This window comes from Manacus candei, unplaced genomic scaffold (genome assembly GCF_025592945.1).
Source record: "Manacus candei isolate 608988 ecotype Guabito, Panama unplaced genomic scaffold, ASM2559294v1 h1tg000008l, whole genome shotgun sequence".
In the NCBI taxonomy this organism is placed as follows: Eukaryota; Metazoa; Chordata; class Aves; order Passeriformes; family Pipridae; genus Manacus; species Manacus candei.
Window position 1 is genome coordinate 1,265,941 of NW_026138056.1, and position 22,551 is coordinate 1,288,491.

A 22,551-nucleotide genomic window follows, 5' to 3' on the forward strand; every position below is an offset into this window, starting at 1 on the left:
TTTAATTTGAGACATCTATTACACTAATTTTTGAAATTCATGCAATAAGATAGAAGAATTGCAAAGAAGCAACTTCTAGGAAGTGCCTTGACAGGCAATTATGCTGCAACAATATGGTGTGAAATCCTACACAGAGAAGATGATACATAGATAGAACATCTCTGGCCAAATGCCAATGCACTTTTTTCCCCAATTTTCCAAACATGTAATCATGTTTTTAAGGTTTGAGACGTAGTTATTCCCATTAAGAGCTGCCTTTGTAAAATTTTTTTAACAAAATGAATCATTAAGCCTTCTAATTCATTCCATGATAGCATAAGATCAGTGTTGTTGTATTTAATGCATTTTCTGACCTAGTTTTAAATTGGCCAGGTAGCATATTTTTGCTAATTCTTGTAGGAACTTGTTGGCCAGCATAATCTATATTGGTGACAAGATGGTTTTTTTCTTAGATACTTATTCTGAATGTTCTGTCTTGATAAATGTAATCTCACTATTCTTATTTATACTTCTATGCACTACCCTAAAAGATTAATTTACCTCCTTTGTATTTGCATCCTTCACTTATTTATGAATTGTTAAAATGTCTTCCATTACTTAGTAATACACAAAGTTACATGTGCAGTTTGTCACTGTAACAATAATAGTGAACCATGATTCAAAGTGTAGTGTTTGTCTGAAAGATGCACATTTTATATAATGTAGTTTATGATTTCTAATGTTCTGGACTCATTGTCTTGCAACTATTTTGTTTAATAAGTATCTCAGTACTATTTTGCTACGTAAAACACAATTTATTTGACATTTATTCATGCGTATTGGATGGTGTGAGCAAAATAATGCTCTGTTAGTATGATTTCATCTCCTCTCTTCCTATGGGTGCTGAACTCTTGTAGAATAACCTTACTCCTACCAAGACTTGACCTGATCTAGCCAACATCTGTCACACACACTGTGTTCTTTTGCTGCTGTGTTGCAGCACTGTGGCTCTATAGCCTCTAAACAGAGATTTCACAATGGATCTAGTAAAAACAGTTGTAGTCTAAATGTAAATTTCTTTTTCTGTTGGTTATAAATGCAGAACCCAGTCCATACTTTGGTGCTTTAATTTGGTGTCAGTTGTCCTTATCAGTGAGCTACTGGGTTTTTTTTCAAAATATCAACTTAATAGTCTTTATTCCTTGACCTTTTCACTCCTGGTTGCAGTGAACCCTTCAGTAAATGATAACCATAGAGCATACATTGATATTTTATTGCATATTAAAATTTGAAAATTTTCTTAGGCCATTAATACATGATGTAAGTAGGGGTAAAATCTGTGAGGTCTTATGGATAGGTACTCATAAGATTTCTGTCTGAAGTATAAAGTTTTTCTTAAGATGATGGATTTTTGGCTAACTTTAAAATATGTTTTTCTTTTTACTATGATCCAGCAACTGTTCTTATTTTACTGTATTCTTCTGATTACAATGCATGTCATTTGCCATTTTATTGGATGTCAGTATTGGCATGATATTTTAGAGAAAATTGCTAGATGGAAAAAATTCTCTAGTGGATCATATATGAAGCACAGACAACTCCTTGTCTTTCAACTATCTTTTTATATGACTCCAGATAAATATTCTTTTGAAAACACCGAGATTATACTTATGTTATTAGAAAAGGTTTGATGCTTACAAAGGCCTCACAAAAATAAGACCAACTACTATTTTGCAGTGTTTAGAAGAGTATCTAAAATAATTATCAGTGATACTTTTATTCTCGGGAATTTCACTGTATTTAATGTCTCTTCTTCATCATTGTGTTGAAGGAAAATGAGATTGCACTAAAGGCACATCAATGAATTGTCTGCAATAGCAGACCTTGAATATTAGGAAAAGTCTGGAATGCCCGGGCTGAGAACCTAGGTAGAATGTTAAGAAAAAAGTAAGAGGAGTGGGCTTGCAAGCAAAAGAAGAAAAATTTAATTTAAAAAAAAAAAATTAATTACAAAAAATAAATGAAACACTTTAATGCGGACTGTCTATAAACATGAATATTTATAAAAAGAACTCCATATAAGAATGTAGTGATGAATCATCCAAATGAAAATGTAGACTATGACAACCTATTTATAGATATGACTACTATTTTTAATATGGTCACTTCATTTCGGTAATGAAATTGCATTTTTTTGTAGGTCTGTGAAAGAAAATCTTCAAAGGATGTGCTGAAAGAAGTTGCTACAAATGCACTGCTGTCTTTGTTAGCTGTCAGTAAAAATGCCCAGAAATGTGCTTTGGAAGGTGAGCATTTCAAAATGTATGTTAAACGATTTGCGAATCAAATGCTCGCAGGTGTTTTACGTATTATCTTTAGATCATAATGGTTTTTGTCAAAGCAAAAGACTTGGGTTTCAGTGGCAGGTTTTTTTTTCAGATTTTTATTATGAAATCTTTTTAATAGTTAAAAGTTTTCAGCTGAGAATAAAATATTATGTTATAGCCAGTCTGAACACTTGTGGTGAAGTCACAGCTCTGTGTTAGAGTGAGAAGAGTTCCATGAGCTTTTACCACTAACGGCATGTTCATCCATTTGAAACTGGAGATTTTTTATTGACAGTGTCTTCCATTTCTTGTTTTACGCTATGTCGATACTTTTGTAGGTGAAAGTATGGCCTGTGTTCTCAGTTCTGACTGTACCTAGACAAAAAGAGATCTTTAATCTCAACTTTGTTCTTCCCTGCCTCTTTGTTTATTTAGTCCCATTTTACAGTTTAAGTAGGACCTTCTTCCCTTGCTATGCAATATCTTTCATGCCTAAGTCTACGGTAGTAAACCAACTTCTAACCAAATGCTTTTTGTGCCCTCTAGAATACAGCGGAGAGTACTTAATTTGCATTTCTCATGTATCATGCGTTTAATACCTTCTGGTTAGTCCAAGTTCACTTTCTCTTGGGTGCTTTCTTGTTCCTTATATCTCCCAGTTGGGTTTTTTTCTGCTTTTTAAACCTGCACTAGATTGAAGTAGATAGCATAGACATATCTATTGAATGTCTGATCCCAATAGTAGCAGAAAACACTGAACTTCAAATCCTGTGCTTTCTGCTCTTTCTCAGTGTATTGGTGCTGTACTCAACCCTTACTTCAATCAGGGTCCTTCTTCTGTTGATGACCTACTAGATCATCGAAGATATGACTTCCTGTGAAGGCACTTCCACTGCAGGAAGTGCATCATGTTCTGTGCTTGAGAAGTCTTCAAGTCATCCTCGCTGTCATGCAACACAGATCTTAGAAAAAGAGGAATAGGACTTCTGGGATTCAAACTAATGTCCTTAAGACACCTGTAGCTCTAACATCATCTGTTCAGCTCTTAAAGACTACTTTAAGTTAAAAATGTAAAGTCTTGCACCTCAAAAGGAACAACCACTTACAGCAGTAGAGGCTGACTGGAGAGCTGAAACAGGCCTGGTAGGCAGCAAGCTGAATGTGAGAAGACTTAACAGCATCCTGGGCTGTATTAACAGGAACACAGCCAGCAGATCAAGGGGAAAGGATTACCTTTCCTCTGCTTACCTCTTGTTACACTAAATCTAGAACAGTGCATCCAGTTTTGACCTAGTACAAGAAATGTCAACAAACTGGAGTGAGTTCAGCAGAGGACCACCAAGGTGATTGTGTCCACTTGTCCTTAGATGAAAGGCTGAAGGAACTATGTTCAACTTGGAGAAAATAACGTTTTGGGAGGACATAATAGCGGTCTTCTCATACCTATGAGATTTTGAAGAAGATAGAGCCAGGTTTGTCACAGCAGTGCATGGTGAAGGAGGATGAGAGAGAATGGGCATAAATTGAAACTTGAAGGTCAGACTGCCTGTAAGTAAGCCTTTGAAGGCAGTAAAGCAGTGGCTAGACATAGTGCGTATTCTCTGTCTTTGGACATTGTCAAGACCCAGCTGGATAAGGCTGCATCACCATCATCATTGTGAAAAATTTCCTCCTCATATCTAGTCTAAGTCTGCTCTCTCGTAATTTAATATTATCCTATTGCAACAGGCCCTGCTAAAATGTTTGTCCCCATCTTTTAAACGCTCCTTTTAAGTACTGGAAGACTGCAATCAGGTCTCCTTGGAACCTTCTCTTCTCCAGGCTGAACAATCTCAACTCTCTCAGCCTGTCCTCATAGATCTATTACATCCCTCCCATCATTATTGTGATCCTCTTCTGGACTCACTCCAACAGGACCTTTCTGTGCCAGGACCCCCACAGCTGGATGCAGAACTCCAGGTGGGCTCTCACCAGAGAGGAGTAGAGGGGCAGAATCCCCTCCCTCAACCTGCTGACCATGCTACTTTTGATGCAGCCCATGATGCATTTGTCCTTCTAGACTCTTAAGTGCACATTTCCAAGTCACGTCCACCAACAACCCCAATTCCTTCTTAGCAAGGCTGCTCTCAATCCCTTTATTCCCCAACCTGTATTGATACTTGGGATTGCCCCAACCGAAGTCCAGCACCTTTCACATCACCTTGTTGAACATAATGAGGTTTATCTGGACCCACTTCTTGAGCTTGTCCAGGTCCCTCTAGATGACATCCCATTCCTCAGGCATGTCAATCACACCACTCAACTAGGTGTCGTCTGAAAACTTCCTGAGAGTGCACTCAATCCCACTATATTATGGTGAATACATTAAACAGTACCAACCCCAACATGGACCCCCGAGGGACACCACTTGTCACCAGTCTCCATCTGGACTTTGAGCCATTGACTCCTACCCTCTGAGTGAGCATCTAACCACCTCAGCCACCGTACAGTCCACCTGTCAATTACATAACTCTCCATTTTGCACTTTGAGTCACCTGAACAATTGCTTTCCTTTGTCCCACCTCACGTGCAGCAAATCTGCTGTTATTAGTGAAGGGTTGGGTAATACAAATGGGTGCCCTAACCTCTTGAAGCTTCACTCTTCTAAGCAGCATCATTGAAAATATCCTGAAGAGTTATGACTTGTTATCCTCCCTTTCTCAAATCATCTTCCTCTCTCAATCTTACCAGTCCTTCCTTTTGGCATTCCTCTCATGGGACTGTGTTACAAGAGGACTCAAATGTATTCTGGCTTCTCGAGATCATTCAACTGGATGCACTTGATCTCAGAAACTGTTAGTGACTTTCTGATATCAAGAAGATAACAACAAGATCATTGCCAGAAAGATATTTTGTGTTTCTTAAAATGTTTTTGAATGTGAATGTAATTATAAATGTTACTGGTTTTTGTCTTCCAGCTGACCTGATAGACGGCTGTATAGAAAACATGAAGCACATTCACGCACAGCTGAATTTGGATTCCCTAAAGCCTGGGAAAGCACAGAGAAAAAAGGTAGCTATAAAAACCAGAAGACTGATATGATAAGGCACTCCCCAGCTCTCTTTCATTTGGTTTGTTTTTTCTTTCTTGAGGAAGATATTGATTGTATCTGTCACGGATGAGACAACTTGTAGTGGATCTAGACACTGGAGCTTCTGTAAAGTCTTACTAGGTCTCAGCTTCCTTTTCCAACATGGAGATGACTGCTACTTCAGGAATGTCAGGCAGAAAATCACATCAGTTCATACTGTGCAGCTGTTCTGTCTTGGGTGTTTGCTGGACAAAGCCCCTGGGCATGTACTGGTGTTTTTCTCCATGCATCTCTCTAGCCCTTAGGATCTTCTTGCAGGGTTCTTCCTTTAGCCAGGATCTTCATGTTCTTCTTTTTCTTTTGTTTTCTTTGTTTCAGAGACAATTCCTTTTCAGGAATCCTTCTTTTTGCACCAACTTTTCTTTCTGGAACTCCAAGCTCCTGTTTACCGTAACTTAATCTATGTGCAAAGTACAACACACAATCAACCTCTGAGTTACTGGTTTTGTCTCAGTCTCATGTCTTTTCATTAATTGGAGGATTCAGGACTTTCCACTCTTAGTCCAGGTTATCAGAATTAGCTCATTCTGGATGAAGTCAGCAACTAGAAGGCTTCTGATTGAGGAGTAAAAGTTAAGTTTCAGACATTCGCTTACATGCACAAACATCCTTTTGTAATCTGTCAGTGCTTGTAATTTATGATATTTAGCCTTACAGCAATATCAGAGTACTGTATTGTTTTCAAACACAGTTGGACTTTCAACTGTGACTTCATGGTTCTATCCAATCCAGCTAGTTTTTCCCATCTTGTTTCCACAATAATAATTTTTGTTTTTCTCAAGTTTTCTTTCTCATTGTCTTTCAACCAGTGCTAGCCATTTTGTTTTTATCTATTCCCGTGGGAGTCAATCTCCCTCCCATCCCAAAACCAGTTTCAGTCTGCTTATGAATGTAAATCATAGTTTTTTTTCCTTTCCCCCTTCTTCTATTATCTGGCTTCCAATTGTACTTTTTATTCTGTTCGTCTTCAAACTTGGTCTAGGCATCTCAGTTTCTTCTCATCAGACTCAATTGTCCCTGGTTTTAACTTCTTGTCAGTTTTTTTTTTTTTACGTCACACTTGCGGTCCTTCTGCCGCCTGCACTCCTAGTTTCTTTTCTCCATTCACAATCTTTTTATTTAGCCTTTTTTTTAACTTCCTTCCAATTATTCCAGATGCTCATATCACCCAACTCTTCCTTACCACATCTAGATATGTCTTACCATCATACAACAGTTTCGTAAGATTTTTGTTGCAATCTGGTTATTTTCTGCCACTTTCATCTAAGAGAATTATTAAAATACAGGCAGTAACCTCTGCTGTCAAGTCTGATATCTTGTCCACTCCCACATAAAGCAGAAATTGCAGAAAACATCTTCCTGCAGAGTATTTCTGCATTTCTTGAGCTCAGTAGTATTTTTCTGAGGTTTTGACACAGACATTAGCCCTGATATGTGAGAGTGTGGAACTGTGTTTTAAAACAATGAACTCTTAAAAAAATTTAAGTTTGACCCTGACATTTGAAGGCTACAATATTTTTTCTTTAGAGCTGCTAAACATATTTATTATCCCTTCTTCAAGGGTTGGAGGCTGAAAGGTGTCCTGCCCTGGATATGTCTTGTAAAGTTGAAGTCAGCTAGTTCTTTGTATTTTTTTGGGGTGAGAAGAGGGAAGCTGGGGACATTTGCTCCTCTGCTAAACATAGAAGGAATTTAAAACTTGAAAGAAATTAGAGGAAAGAATCTTCTGAGAAAGGTCAGAAAGACGTTTTAATTCAAAGGATTAAAAATTCTTTGAAAGATTTGCAAGACTTTGTGGCAGATTTCCCTGCTGAGCTGGGACTGTAGATTGCTACTTCACATGTAAGCGTATGTAAGCATCATATGTAGTGCATAATGACAAAGAGTTTCATGTGAAGGAAACTGAGACATTGCTTTCATAGTAGACTTAGCTGATCATTCACAAAACTGCCCCTCGGCCCACTTCAAGGCACAACTCTCAAAAAGAAGTGATGAGAGCTTCTTTTCTTTTTTTCTTTCTCTTTTTTTCTTTTAACTGTTGAGAAAAATGTGTTTGACCTAGCTTCATTCTCAGGGCAACTGATGTGTTTTAGCTGATAATCCTTTTCTTTCACAATAATTAGTGTGATGCTAACCAAGAGCATGGAAAGTATTTACAAATAGCCAAGCTTTCGAAAAAAGCCCTTAAAATAGGATCTTAGTAAAAATCAAGATATCCTAAAACAAGTAAATACAACAGTGCCATCAACACAATCCATAACTTTTTCAGCCTCATAGAACATTATACATTAAATAGGAGTTATAACTTGTGGCATTTTAGAGTTATTATATTTATTAACTAAATTAATACACAGGGAATTCCTTGAAATAATGTCTTGGAGATAGCATTTTATTTGGCTAAAAGTGAGACAAACCAGTTATAAAATGTATTTGTAATGATGACTGGTATGTTTTTTCTTTATCTACTGTACCTGACTTTCATTAACCTTTGGGGGATAGACTGTTACTTCATTTCTAAATGTCATCAACTGTGCATGTTATGATTTATAAGCATACATTATTGCTTCACCTTGTCTGAGATTAAGCATAAATCCTATTTTACATTTTTGTTCCTTTATAAGGCAGAAATAGTATGCTGTGGTGAAGAGGCTTGTTGGAATTTGATCATCTTTCATAAGTGTTTTACTGTGTCAACCTTATAGAAGTTAGGTCAGTGATCATTAGCCTCCAGCGTCACAGCTCTATCATGAAGATGGATTTTTTGTTTACTTGTATACTTTAATCTCAGTATAGTACCTCACTGTCCAATGGTCTGTATTTATCTTCGTGATATTCTTATCAGGTTGGAAGCTATTTCCTTTATTAAGGATGGGAGGCTAAGACCCTGGGAATATAAGGATGGATTGGTCTGACCAAATGTAGAGATCTGCAAGCCAGAGTTAGTTTAACCTTGCTTTTATCCGAGGAAAAAGAAAGGTGCTTCTCAGGAGTGATTCATTTGACTTGTTTTAGATGTCTTTAGGATGGAACCAATTCTTGGAAATGTTCCCACCCATTCTTCATTAATTGTAAGAGAAATGGAGCTGATGTCTGCATTTGGTCAGATCGGTGCCCCTAGAAATAGTCTCTGTGGGTTATAAGAGAGATGAGGATGACTCTAAGTAACTTGTTATAAATGTCTTTAGTAAATATGAGATGAATCCTACCTGAGGTCAGAAGAAAACTGTGGAAGAGATGTGACCCAAATGTTAATGCCTTAGATTTGCACTTCTCCTTAGAAATCTCTTTCTTCCTTGTACAAAACTCATTCTGGTCCTATGTTGACAATCTTCAATTATTTTTCTCTGGATAGGAGGAGAACCTTCTCAAGGATTTAAGGTGTTCTATGCAGCTCCTCAGGAATTGTCTCTTTCAAAATGAAGAATGCAAAGTAAGTATTCTTATACTGAAGTAATGTGAGCACATTCAGTTAGCTAATGAAGATAATTTTTTTTCTACTTTGAAGCTATTTTCAAGCTGGCTAAATTTAAGTTTAATATTAATAGCAGGAAATGCTTCAAATTTCACTATTATTCCCAGTTTCCAAGAATATTTCATACATGCATTAGGAACTCAATGGTCTTATTGAAACATCATCTCCCAGTGGTTTCAGATGGCTATTATCTTTTATATCCACTTCTGTTTTGCTTAATTAAATAATTCTAATTTTCAAAGCATATCATATGAGAAAGGAATGTGGAGAAAAGTGTGGGGCCACCAGAAAGGCACATAGAAATAGCTTCAGATCTTGGAAAGTGGTTTCCTCTCCTTATTCCTCTCTCCTTATTTTCTTTTCCTTTCTGAAAGACAAAAAAACCTAAAACAAAACAAAAAAACGCCAACTCAAACAAACAAAACTAAACAAAAAACAAACCCTAAATAATAATTTGCCATTTACTTTTCTTTATCTGAGTTAAATTGCACTAATCTTCCACAACACAGTTTTGTTTCCATCTTGATTTTTTAAAAATAATTTTCTTGCTCAGAATCTTGAATTTCTTCTTTTCATTTCACATTCTTTATCTTTTTCTCTGTTCTTCTCAAATTCTTTTCAACTTCAGTTCTGCCTAGCTGTTTTGTCCATGGGGAAAATACTAGATTACCTTTTCTCATTTTTTCCTCTATTCTTTCTGATCACTGTTCTTGCTCTTTCGTATTGCCGATACCATTCACATATTTATTGTCATTTTCTCTTTCACAGTTTAATTTGTCTTGGCATCATGTTACTTGTGCTATTTATACAACTTGTTCTACTTTTAGCACATACATTAGTGGAACCACAAGATTTCCTGATTTTCCAGAAGTACCCCTTTTCTAGGGCAGGTATTAGCATTCCTTTTGTATAGAGAACACCTGTTTCTGAATAAGCAATCTAATTATCCCTAAGATCCCCATAACTTGGTTGTGCCATAATCTCAGCTAAAATTGTTATGGAATGTTTTTCTTGTTTTGATCAGGACCTGCAGAGACAATTGCTTGGAGAAGATAAGGAGGTTTCTGTTGATAACTGAAGATTTCTATCATTTGCTCTGTACACAACTGCATTTTTCTATTTCCATGCTTTTTGAGTTCCAATAATTACTTTAGTTGGAGTTGAATAAAACTATAGAATAGAGAGCTCTTGAACAATCACAGTTGGAATGAATAAGTCTTTATTTTGTTTGCATGTCTCTCAGTAATTGAAAACATGCAGGTTTTCGCTTGCATAGAGTTAATTTCATTGGTGTTGAAATGAAGGTGTCAGTTCTCTGTACAATCTTTTAAACCATAAGATAAAACATAAAGATAACACAACGTAAGATTACAATATGCTTTTGTCACTACACTTCATTTTAAATGTATTTAAGAGTATAGTAGTTTAAATTCTTCCTCATGTTTTTGCAGGTGGCAGCGCTCAAAACTCATCTCGTTCCTGTTCTTCATTCACTGTGGCCGTGGTTTTTAACTGATGACTCCTCAATGCAAATAGGTCTGCATCTGCTTTGTGTCTACACTGCAAACTATCCTGCAGGTATGAGAGTCACTTTGTGATGTAAAACATAAAAATATTTTTTCCAGAATAATTAAGATGGAAACCATAATAAAAGTAAAAGAAAGTTTATTACTACCATAAAAGGAAAGTATAAAAGCCCTGGTTCATCAAAGTCTATCAAGAGTTTTGATTTTAATACATTCAAGACTTTTATTCAGATCCTGTTTCAGAGTGTTGGATTTAGCAAGACTACAACTGTACTGAAGGATTAAGTAGCATTTAATTCAAACCATTATGTTTGAAGGTTTCACTGAATGTCCTACAAAGATGAATAGTTATGTCGTAGAAGTACTACTCTAGGAATTCTTTGATAGAGAACAGTGTATGAGTACATTACTTCACTCCTTATTGAGAACATTCTAGTTTTAAAATAGTCAATATTAAATTTAATATTTTGTACTAAATTTCTTCCATTTATTTATGCCTTCGACTCAGTAGCTTGCGTTCATATATTTTTCATAAGGATTTTCTTGTTCATTTGAGCAAACTTATCTGTTATTTCCATTGATAATTATCCCCACTACTAGAAACCTAGTAGTGGATTTTTTCTAGTATGGATTTTTCTTATTCCATATCCTGGTTATTCACTCAGAAAATGTTTTGCTAGTGCCTTGAAGAGACATATAAGTGTCTGTTCATTTCTCCTTGTCAAGATACAATAAAAGAGTTAGCAAGGTTAAAATATATTAACTGAAAAGTCTCTTGAGCTTTTTTCACTCTTTTTCTTAAGTTAATGTCTCCAGACCTAAATGATCTTGCAATGGCTTTTTTTTCATAAAGAATTTTTTTTAATATGGACTGAAGAAAGCTCAAATGTCTAATAGTCAACCACAGGGTATAAAATTTAAATATAGTGTCGTGTCAACGTGGGAGAAATCAAGCTGAAGTTCTGATGGTCTTTCTTGTTTCTTAACGCTGAGTGACTCTAGACTACATTTTTTTTCTTGCTGATGAGAGCAAGTGTTCTCTGATCAATCATGTTTTTTCTTTCTGTTCAGAATAGCTGGTTTATGAGGTGTCCCAAATCTACCTACTCTGAACTGGTTAACCCCTTCTCCTCAGTGTAGTCAAAGAAATGCATATAGATATTTGTAACAGTTAAACACTATCTCATTTTTGTTTACTTTTGCCATGGCAGAAGTTAACCTTTGTTGCAGATGGCAAATGCCACTAGACAAAAAGGTTTATATCTGTATTTGTGCATAAGCATCAGGCAGGTAACATAGTTGTTCCCTGCTGCTGTGTTAATTTGAGCTTGTAGCTCTATAGCCTAGGTTTGTGCATGCTGCTGTTGTACAGTGTAATGACAGGTGCAGACAGTGCTTTTATTTCTCAGAAAAAATATACTAAAAAACTTATATTAGTCCTTTCAGATTATACAGAGACATCTGTTTTCTAAACCATTTTCAGAGGATCCCTTCAGATTCTGTTGCCAAATAATTGTATAATGCCTTATATACAATGTTCCAGTTTTTAAAGAGACACTCTGAGGCGGAGCAATGGCTTCTAATTAACAGCAGAATCGCCTCTTAGATTTTGGAACAATAGAACAGTAGACGCCTATTCCAGTAAACTGCCACATTCAGGCAGGTTTCTATTTAAAGTATGTCCCATTTACTTCATTGTGGTTCAAAGAAAAAATACATAACAAATCCTTTCAAAAATTCCATCTCAACTTTAAGCAGCTGGATGCTCTTTCTATAGGTTTTCTTTTGAATATACATCTGCATTTCTAATATGATGTTTCATTGCTTTAAGGTTGTGCTTCACTTTGTTGGACCAGTGGTGGACAATCATCACTTCTGTCTGCACGAGGTGCAGCTGGCAATTCATTAATGCATAACATCTTGAGATTGGCTTCCCAAGTGTCAAATGATAACAGCCCAGTTCAGCAGGTGGTCTTTTGTCTAATTTCTAACCTTGCTCTGTCTCATGACTGTAAAGGCATTATTCAGAAGGTAAGTAAATAATATTCTTGATTTTAGCAATGTGATGGTTGCAGTTTTGTTTTTAATAAATGCTTGTCTTTCAATATGGAGTGTCCTGTGATCATGTAGAAATGCTTCTGCAGGAATCAAAACCATTTTGTCTTCTCAGTTAGTTGTGTTACCGTTCCCTACAAGCAGCCTGAAATTCATAGTCTGGACAGATGCAACCTTTTATAACCTCTCAGTTTCACTGGGGTGTAAAATTTTTAAAACCCATATGTATAGTAGCAATCACTATTGGATCATGAAAGTGAGCATGCGGTAGAACAAACTGCACGTGAGTAAACAAGAAATTAAACGTATTAATCATTAGGTATACTGTGTGAAACATAATCTTTATAGAAGTTTTAGGGAAGATGTCCTACATGTCAGTAGTTGGATGTTAGATAGAAATCTATTCTTGTTACACAAATGTATGCAGTGTCTTATTGTTTTTTAATTTGTATACAGAATGATCCTTTCTCTGTTTTTTCAAATGTTATTTGAAAAATCTGTTTCTCTTAAACTTTGATAATTTGAATTAATTCAACAACTTGGGAAAAGAAGTCAGGCCATGTTGAAAGTCAGCCATGTAGTGACATAAGATGAGCTAACACAAAAGAAATTAGAAAAAGTTATTTATCTTTAGCATATTTTATAGTAATTTAACAATTACAACCATTTCTTTCAATCTCTATTGACAATGTTCTGTGCATGGACCTGTTAGAAAATGCAGGGGGAAATATGATCTTTTTATGATGCTAATTATGTAAAACCTAATCATAAAGTTGGAAAATGGCTCATATTCAAACTTTTTGATAGAGATAAAGAATTTGAGATCTTTTCTGTAGCAACTGTTATGTTCTGTGAATTGTTCTTGCTTTTACTCTCTTCAGAGTTTCACTTTAGTGTGTTAGTCTTTGTTCTCTCTCCTGAGCTCTCCTTTCATAAGTGTAAGCAATGCTGAATAACTAATTCCATCTGTGAAAATTAAATTACCAATATTATATTCATGTGAAGAAAACAATGAGTTTGTATGGTGGGTTGTTTGCTTTTGACCAGATGCTTGTATATATTGTCAAGGTTCAGTGAGATGGGGAATTTATCATCAGTGAGATCAAGGACTTTATCATCACAGGAATTTGTTAGAACATCTCCCTCTTGTAACATGGGGATAGATTTTCACCTGCTCAGAATCTCCTTAAAGTGGAGACAAACCCTGAGATAGAACTGCATTGATATGACATACAGTTTTTCTTCATATCTTGCAAAAATTAAAAGGATATTCCTCTGGCTGTCAGTGAAGGGAGGAGTGGTGCTGTAGGTCCTTATGAGTCACTTCCAACTTGAGATGTTATTAACATTTACTAATAACACATGCAATAATAAATAAGAAATCAAGAATACATTATCTGAGTAGTGCAGTGATTCACTTAAAATGTTTCTAGCTTATTTTTGGGCAGAAATGCTAAGTGCAAAACAGAAAACCTATATAGTGGTGAGAATTAGCCTTTAAAGAAATATATCGTACTGAACCAACTTTTATTTATCTACCCTGCATAAATTATTATAGAAGAAAATTTACCTCACCATATTAACTTTCTAACCAGGAAGTAGATTCTTTTTCATATGTAATTCTTTCAAAAGTCCTTGACTAATAATGGTTTGCCTGAAATATGTGAATGAAATGTTAGTACCAGTTTTTGGGGAAGTACATAGATTGGAAGGTCAAACAGCAGCAAACAAGCCATGGAATACTGTAAATTCTAACATCCTTTTTCTTTCTTTTGACAGAGTAACTTCCTGCAGAACTTTTTGTCTCTTTCATTACCAAAAGGAAGTAATAAAAATCCTGGTAATGTGTCTACTCTTTGGCTAAAACTGCTACTGAACATATCTTTTGGAGAAGATGGACAGCAGATGGTCATGAAGATAAATGGTTTTTTAGACCAGATCGTGGAAATGTGTAAATACAAACACAAGAGCAGCCAACATCTAGCACTTCTTATTCTACATAACCTATGTTTTAGTCCAACTAATAAACCAAAGATATTAGGTAATGGTAAGTATCTAAAGGGAATACATGCTGTTGTATTCTGAGAATATTGTGGCTTCCAGAAGACTATATTTTCATTGCAGTTTGGGTTACTGACAAAGAACTCAATTGTTGCTTTTTAGAAAAGCATTTTTATAAAAATTATTTTTGTAGAAGTGATTACAGAGCACATATTTTGGCAGAGAGGCAATTAAAATAATAAAAGGAAAAGCAAATAAATAGTTTTAAAAAGAAAATCAAGATTCATTGTGGGATAGATCATTTGGATATAGTAACACATGAATTAAAGAATTTTTGCAGTTTTCTCAAACAGCAAGTTTTTCAGGGAGGATTGAAGGATTCCTTGTGTCAGTCAGTTTGAAATAACTGAAGGTCCTATGTTTCAGTTGGACAAAGCCATATTAGCTCCTACAAGTCATGGATGTTGAGACAAACTATTTTATGTCTTGTCATGTGTGGAAAATGATTATGATAATGATAAAGGTATGATCATGGCATATATATTTAATGTAACAACACACACAGAACTTTTTTCTTGGTGGTTTGTAAAAGGCATGTTTCTTTCCCCCATTTAATTGCAGAGAGAATGCTCTTGTCTTTGTTATAACTTCTCAGCAGGTTTTCCATAGTGTTCATGCTTTTTATTTTTAACTAAGATGTGGATTTGTTGCCTTGATTAAGCATTTATTATTCAGTTACATAATCTGTGCATCTTTGTTGTGAAGTGAACAAGCAAATTTGAAGAGTCTGGCTTCAGAGCAATGATAGAAAATTAAGGCACCTACACTGGAGTGGCAAATATTTCTCATTGGTTGCAAATCATCTGCATAATAAGTATGAAGGAAAATAGAAACATCTTAATATCCATCCTGATGTGGTTCTAATTGTGGCTACTGGGAGTTATAAAACAGTTTCATGGCTTACTCAGTCCCTATGCATAGCTGATGGCTGTACGTAATGTGTGTGTTTTGTTTCTGATGGCTTAATTTTTTAGCATTACTTGTCTTTGTTTTGCTATATTGTTTTCAACATTTCTTTCAGTGTAGTCTGCCAATTTCATGAGCATACTGAAATTTAATCAATAATAAAGTTTCTGTAATTCCTCTGCCATACCAATACTTGTCATAAAACTAAGTGTACTCCAAGCATTAATAAACTGAGGCATGTAAATATATTAATGTACTTTTGATTATATTTTCTAGATACTTTTGGGTTCATTTTTTTTTATTTCTCTCATTAGAGCAAGCGATTGGAGTGCTGTCTGCCTGTTTGGAAAGTGACAGTCCTTCTGTTCAGAGAATAGGAGCAGCTTCGCTTTGGGCTTTGCTGCACAACTATCAGAAGGTTAGTATTTGAGAAATGCTTGAAAAAATTGTAATGTTATACTTTTATGCTGTAAACTGTAATACAGTAGTCTCTAAGTAAATAATAATGAATTTTACAGTAGTCATTCGATTTTATTTTAGTTGCGTAGCTGCTGAGTCTAGGAGATTAAACAACGTGATAAAGAAGTGGCTTGTCCTCTGTAATTTGTGACAGCTTATATAAATGCAATCTGTATGATAATACAGTCATATGTTAATTCTAAAATTCCTGCATCTCATGCTCTGCTGAATTATTATCATTCTCTAAACTTTGCTGTTGAAGTGTGATCATGTGGAGAAGAAAGTCAGCTCATTCTATTTTGTGTGTCTGTGTGTGCTACAGGCAAAAGTGACTTTGAAGAATCCATCAATAAGGAGAAGAATAGATGAGGCCTATTCTTTAGTGAAGAAAAGTAAGTCTTACTTACACCTAAGGCCAATTCTTTATTTTTCCATCATGAAAACATTTAAATTTATGTCATTGCAATAAGTTTTTGTTGTGCTACAAGTTTTTAAATTATACTTTTATCTCTAAAATCACAAGGAGCAATATGGTTTATGGTTAGGCATCCTATAAATACAGATAGAGAAAAATGCCTCTTGGTTAACAAATTATAAATAAGACCCTGGGTAATTGCTAAGGTTAGTTTCTAAGTGTAGATCCGATCATGCTTGTAACAAAATTCTTTATTTTCACAGTACAGGTCTGTGTTAATTCCTAAATTTCGTAATAAGAAAAATTTTTCTTTTAGCATTGACTTTGCTTAACAGTGGTCAACCTCACAGTGTTCAACCACAGAGAGAAGGGTTCCAGTCTTAAAACAAGTACAATGAGTTACCCGACATTTTGAAAGCTTGAGATTTTTTGCTTAAGTGAATGAGCATAACTATTGTTTGAATAGCTTCGATACTATAGGTTCAGCTTGTTGAATCAACAAGGTGGAAATATGCAGCTTTTACAGACTAGCACCTCATAACATTAATCCCCATTTACTTGCATACTACTTTAGAACATAAAGTCCTAGACTGAACTATTGATTTTTAATTCAATAAACATTTACGTATCAAAATATGGTGTATAAAAGATTTTATGCTGTAATTGTTATAGCTTACAGTCATGTAATATGTCATCAATATTGTCATCAATATTTTCCTGCCTTAAGGTTCTCAACTAGCCTATGCTATAAAAAGTTTGATCACTTAATAGTGATAATTGAGCTAAAATGGTAAATTGTCCTTCTGAGTGCAATGGTGGAATTTTTCAATACGGCTGTTGTTATTTTACATTTCCTTTTTTGTCCTATCTGAAGAGAAAACCAAAACAAACCTTGCAACATAAAGTACTAGTGTTTGATTTGCTACTCATAATGCAGAAGTTAAGGTCATAAAGTAAATTCTAGCAAGGGATTTGGTACAATCTTTGGAAAAGTAATTTTGTATTAAGTATCAACTAGAAATTCAAATCTTGTTTTTTCTTCCTTTTAGCTTCTCCACAGCCAGAAGAAAATGAACTACATGCCTACTATGTAAAATGCTTAGAGAATATAGTGCAGCTTCTTGATTGTTAGTGACATCAGTTGACTCCTCATGTTGTACTTGAACAGCTTGTTCAATGGGAGCCTGAAATTCAAGGAAAGCACTTCTGATTCATAGTTCTGTGGCAGCAGCATATGTGCTATGGAAGAAATTTATGAAGCCTTTGAGGAAGGAGTTCATTGCTTTGAACCAAAGAAATTGCACTATACGTGGTTCAAACTATTTATTCTGTAATCCCAATGGGAAATTATAATTATGCTACTATGTAAAGTATGTACACAAAAGAAGGAATGTATAGGGGAAAGGATGTGAAAAATCAATAATTTTCTTAAATTATGCATTGAAATTGTTACTGTATAGTATTAGAGTTTCTGGTTTGGATTGTTCTTAATAAAGGGGTTTTTGAGATCAACATTTGCTGTTGGTGAATTGTAATTTTTAACATTGCAGGTGTGCACAGTGTATGCTCAGATTCAAGAACTGAAAATGTTGGCCGTTGTGTTGTGTTATATTAGGTTCAAAACAGCAAGGTATATGTTTCAGTTTTGAAGGAGATTTCAATTCAAGATGCTAACAATTGAAAAAGAGCTCTTGCTGATATTACAGGTGACAATTATGTTAATATAGCAGTTTATTTAGGACATGAGGTGTGTGCATCCATTTTAGTTACATTACAATGCTGTAGAAAATATTTGAGAAAAAAAATCTATTGGTTTCCAGTTTATAAGCACTTCAAATCTTTCACTTGAGGCAAAACCCCCTCTATTATCCAGGCCTGTGTTGTCTTTTAAGTACTACTATGTAACTATGGTCCTAAGTTTTTCAGTATTCTATACTGAAAGAGTTTGAGGGAAAAATGCATTGATCTCTGAGCACCACAGTTTTTCTGACCATGCTTCTGGAGTATCTAGCAGGGTGTTTTAATTTCTTTCAACACATAAATATTTTATTTAAGTCAGGGTCAGAGATAAGTGAGTTAATTCAAAGCAACACCTGAGTAACACCTCTGAAAGTTATAGCAGGACCATGTCTATCTGTAGTTAGTCTTTTCTTCCTAACTGGGTGATTTTCTACTGACAGGAGATTTTTGTTTGTTTGTTTGTTTTGCAATGCTTGTAAATTATTCAGCTGACTGTGTGATGCTTATGGCTGGATCAGGTCATTACTAGAAATGTAATTATCGGCTGATCTCCCACCCCTCCAAGCAAAAAGCAGGTATGGACCACCAGAACCCGATTCTTTTCCGCTTGCTGTGTTGTGTGATGATTGTATTTTGTAAAGTGGTTGTTAAATGCTCATCCCATAGTATTGCAGAACAGTCAGCTTCAGGGCAGGACAACTCTTAAAAGCAGGCAGCTCTGCAAGTCAGCATTTGCTGTCTGTGCTCGAATGGGGAGGTCTCTTCCCCTCATACTGGTGGCTGCCGAGTCTCTTCAAAGTCTTATATTTCAGCATACTTGATTGCCACGGTCCGAGGGGGAGGTGTGTGGGACCGCGACACTGCACAAACAGTCCGGCTCGAAGGTTGGAGGTGCGATGGCCGTTCACTGAAACTGTGCGGGGGTTTATATAAGCTCTGGCGTGGAAAGGGCGAGAAAATGGGGTGGAGCATGAGACAGACAACCAGGGGAACGAATAGGAGTAGGGAGTCAGGAGAAGAGGGAGGAACTGGGGAGGAACTGGGAGAGGAGAGATGTAATGGTAGCTCTCTCCACACTGCAGCTTTTTCAGCTAATCAGAGGGAGAAGTGGGGAAAGCAGGGAACAGACAACTCCTGGCATGCCTGGGCAGTACAACTGTAGGGGTGACGTACAATACACATATTTGAAACTACGTAAGAACTGTAAAATCCATATAATAAAGTCCTTTTTCAATTGTTGTATATCTTTTTCCATGCCTGGAACTGTTCCCACTCTGATTCCTGCTCCTCCACACTTGATTCCAACGATCTTTCTCATAGTTTCTAAGTCAAAATGCAGATAGTTTACCATATTTTTTCTGTTTCAGAGACACAAAAAGTGAGAGCACTCAATGCCAAATGATTTCTAATGGAGCTAACCACTCCCACGAGGATGGTGAGAGCTCATTCAAAGCGTAGAAATACGCGTGGATTTCGTGGGGTGACATAGGGCTGCAGAGTTACATGACTTCATTAAATGCAAGTACAATATAATAAGACCACAGAAGATCTGGATGCTTGTTTTCTATTACACATTTCTATTTTACTAAACTGTACAAGTTCTTGAAGAAACTATTCATGTTGAAAAATCTGGATAAATTACTAATACATTTGTTGTTGCAATAAGCCTTAGTGCAAGTGTGTGTTTACCTCAAAATGAGCATAGCTCTATCTGCTATTTTCTCATTATTTTGCAACATTTTACAGTTATGGAAAGCAACTGTAGCAATGGCAGAAGTAAATACTTCTGTTTGCTATTCTGGAAAATCAAAATAATTTTTAACCTCTAAGAGCTAAAATCTCTATAGTCACTTTGTATATGCTTTAAACTTTTCTCTTTCAATATTAAGGAAAGGGCTTTATGTGTTTATTTAAATGACAACTCTGCCTTCATCACCTTTTCCCTTGAAAATTAGGGACATACAGTGGCTGCATCCTGTCTTCCTGCATGTTAACAAAGTGAATTATAAAATGTTAACATTTATATATATATATACATATATATATATATAATTTCTGTTCACCGGCACTTAGACTAGCATAAATAGCCTCACAATAACCTTTAGTCTTAATAGCTTTCATGAAAGAAAATGAAAATATTTAGACCACATTCACAGTTAAATAGAATTTTGAAGATCCGGCTATCTTGAAGGATGTGATATTTATCATGTTTGTGTTTTCAAAGAAAATTAAACTCTAAAATACCTTCAAATTCTAAAAGCTGTAAAATAATTTCTAACCCTGCAGAAGAAAGTGCAATTAAAATGAAGATGGATTCCCTGAATAGACTACAGAATTTTAAGAGGTAATATTCAACTTTCATCTAGTTTCCCTAATAAAAGGCATGGCTGTGCAAGCTAGGAGTCTCTTGAAAATCCTTATCCAGGAGAGCACAATTGCCATTTGCACTAAGTGCAGATATATCATACTCTTACTTGGTTGCTTTATCTTTTATGATAAGCTTGTAATCAAGAAAGAAGTTATTAAATTCAAAAGAAGTAAGTGCATAAAATCCACTAAAAATGAGGCTTTCGGATTTTTTTTTAAGAGGGATGTGTCATCTAGTGCATGTTCAAATCTTTCAAAGAAATAATTTTCGCTTGAGTGGTAAAAAATTGTAGATTAAACTTAAATCATTTAGTTTTGATTGTGTGTGTTCATGCAAATAGAGCTGTTCATGACTTGCTGATGAAGTTTTCAAACCTTTGAGTAATAGATTTTCAAGCCTACTTGAAAATCCTCAGAAAAAACCATTTCATTTATGAGAAAGGAACTGTTTGCTCTTCCAGCAATTTGGATGTACGGATTCTCCTCACTCAGCAACTACACAGCCCCAGATAGAGTTTTCCATTGGTTCCCCTCCATATCAAACTTGCAAATTACGGCAATTATGGACTTGTGGCAGCAGTACTGGCCAGACTGGGGTGGGGAATTTTCTATACTGAGACTATGGTCCAGCTTTTTGTAAGAATTTCCCTTCACAGTAAAATAGAAGCTACTGTGACAGCTTCTCAAATTTGGTTGTCCTTCAGAGAAATATTTTACTATCTTGCAGGGGGGAAAAAAATGTTTAGCAGACACAGAGAGATTGCTGTCCACTGGGGAATCTAGGGACACTCTACACTTCATTTGAGGTTTCTTCTGGTTGCAAAAAAAAAAAAAAAAAAGGTAATTCCTTCAACTCTTTATCCCAGATGGCTCCTAAAGTAATCATTTACAGCTACACTGCTGTGATAGCAGTCATACTGCCTTTACTTTAGGGTAGAGAGAGAGTTGTGATAAATATAATTTCACAACACTGCGCTCCTCGTAAGGCTCATCTCTTGGCCGCACTGTGGAAGTTGTGCATTCTGCATTTATCACCTCATCATCATCATTTGGTGGTTACCTGACCTCATTCAGCAATTCTGTGTGGGCTCTGGGCATTCCCAAGACCTGGTTACTCTCCTTGTGTAACCAGGAAGGATTTGGCCCCATGGGTGAGGGTCAGTCTGTGCCCTCTGGCCTCAGTCCTAGCTATGTTTGGGCACATCTTAGTTATCTTAGTTTTGTAACTGGTGTTTTAGGTGCTGAACATCAGCAGTAGGGGTTTTACTACTCAATTTTGTATTCAGCTGCATGTTGCCCTCCACCCTTTCAGCCCTATGTCAGCTACCACATTTTCAAGATAAAAAAAAATACATGGAAAAGCTGGTCTTGTTTTCACTGAAGAGGAGATTCTCAGAGCCCCTGGTTTCCTGCATCCAAAATGGAGACTGTCTGTGTTAGATTTACAGCAAACGTATGTGCTCAGGTTCACAAAGGTACTCATTCCTCAGGAACACATGGACCTATTTTGAATGATCCATCCAGATGTAATGTCATCATTCCGACTTCTTTTCTGCTTGCCAACAGGACAATAAATTTGCACATTTTTAGATCCCAGTTCTTAGTGTTTACTATATGCATGCAAGTCTTTGCTGAGCAGAAATGGAATTTTAGTAGAAATCAGTATGGCATATGACACTGTTGTGTTCAAAATGGAAGTGTTGGAAGACAGTTGCAGTTAGATGGGGTTTCAATAAATAGATGATGGAGCTGTTTGGAAACAAGTTCATTATTTGTTCCACAAAATTTTTACATTTCCTTTCCACTTCAGCTGGAAGTACAAATAATCTACTTTATAAAGAAATAAATATAAAAATATATTTTGATTAGTGTTACATTTTTTGCATTTTTCATGTATTTTAAGATGATTTTAGTTTTTCAGAAAATTCTAATAAATGTTTAATAACTTCAGTGCTAATGTTTTTCTGCTTTTTTTCTGTCTCTTTTTCTTTGTTGTGGATTACTGACATACCATTATCTACCTTTTAGATCCAGAAATACATTATTTAGAACCTAAAAATGTAAATTCTTCTGCCCAGTGATTCTGTTGAATACACAAATCTTGAATTTGATT

General features: G+C 35.7%; 1 protein-coding gene across 2 annotated transcripts in view; it reads left to right on the forward strand.

The window, feature by feature from the left end:
* Nucleotides 1–19,710, forward strand: part of RTTN (rotatin) — a 79,318-nt gene extending 59,608 nt beyond the window's left edge. Inside the window, exons 41-50 of one of the 2 annotated variants that reach the window (XM_051774402.1) lie at nucleotides 2,180–2,285; nucleotides 5,264–5,358; nucleotides 8,790–8,867; nucleotides 10,361–10,487; nucleotides 12,267–12,466; nucleotides 14,270–14,537; nucleotides 15,772–15,875; nucleotides 16,239–16,308; nucleotides 17,381–17,961; nucleotides 19,439–19,708. In XM_051774402.1, coding sequence (XP_051630362.1) covers nucleotides 2,180–2,285; nucleotides 5,264–5,358; nucleotides 8,790–8,867; nucleotides 10,361–10,487; nucleotides 12,267–12,466; nucleotides 14,270–14,537; nucleotides 15,772–15,875; nucleotides 16,239–16,308; nucleotides 17,381–17,463 — 1,131 coding nt within the window. In that variant the 3' untranslated portion in view covers nucleotides 17,464–17,961; nucleotides 19,439–19,708. Of the gene's footprint in view, nucleotides 1–2,179; nucleotides 2,286–5,263; nucleotides 5,359–8,789; nucleotides 8,868–10,360; nucleotides 10,488–12,266; nucleotides 12,467–14,269; nucleotides 14,538–15,771; nucleotides 15,876–16,238; nucleotides 16,309–17,380; nucleotides 17,962–19,438 lie in introns of both variants that reach the window. The other variant, XM_051774413.1, reaches the window with a different exon arrangement.
* Nucleotides 19,711–22,551: the final 2,841 nt, after the last annotated feature.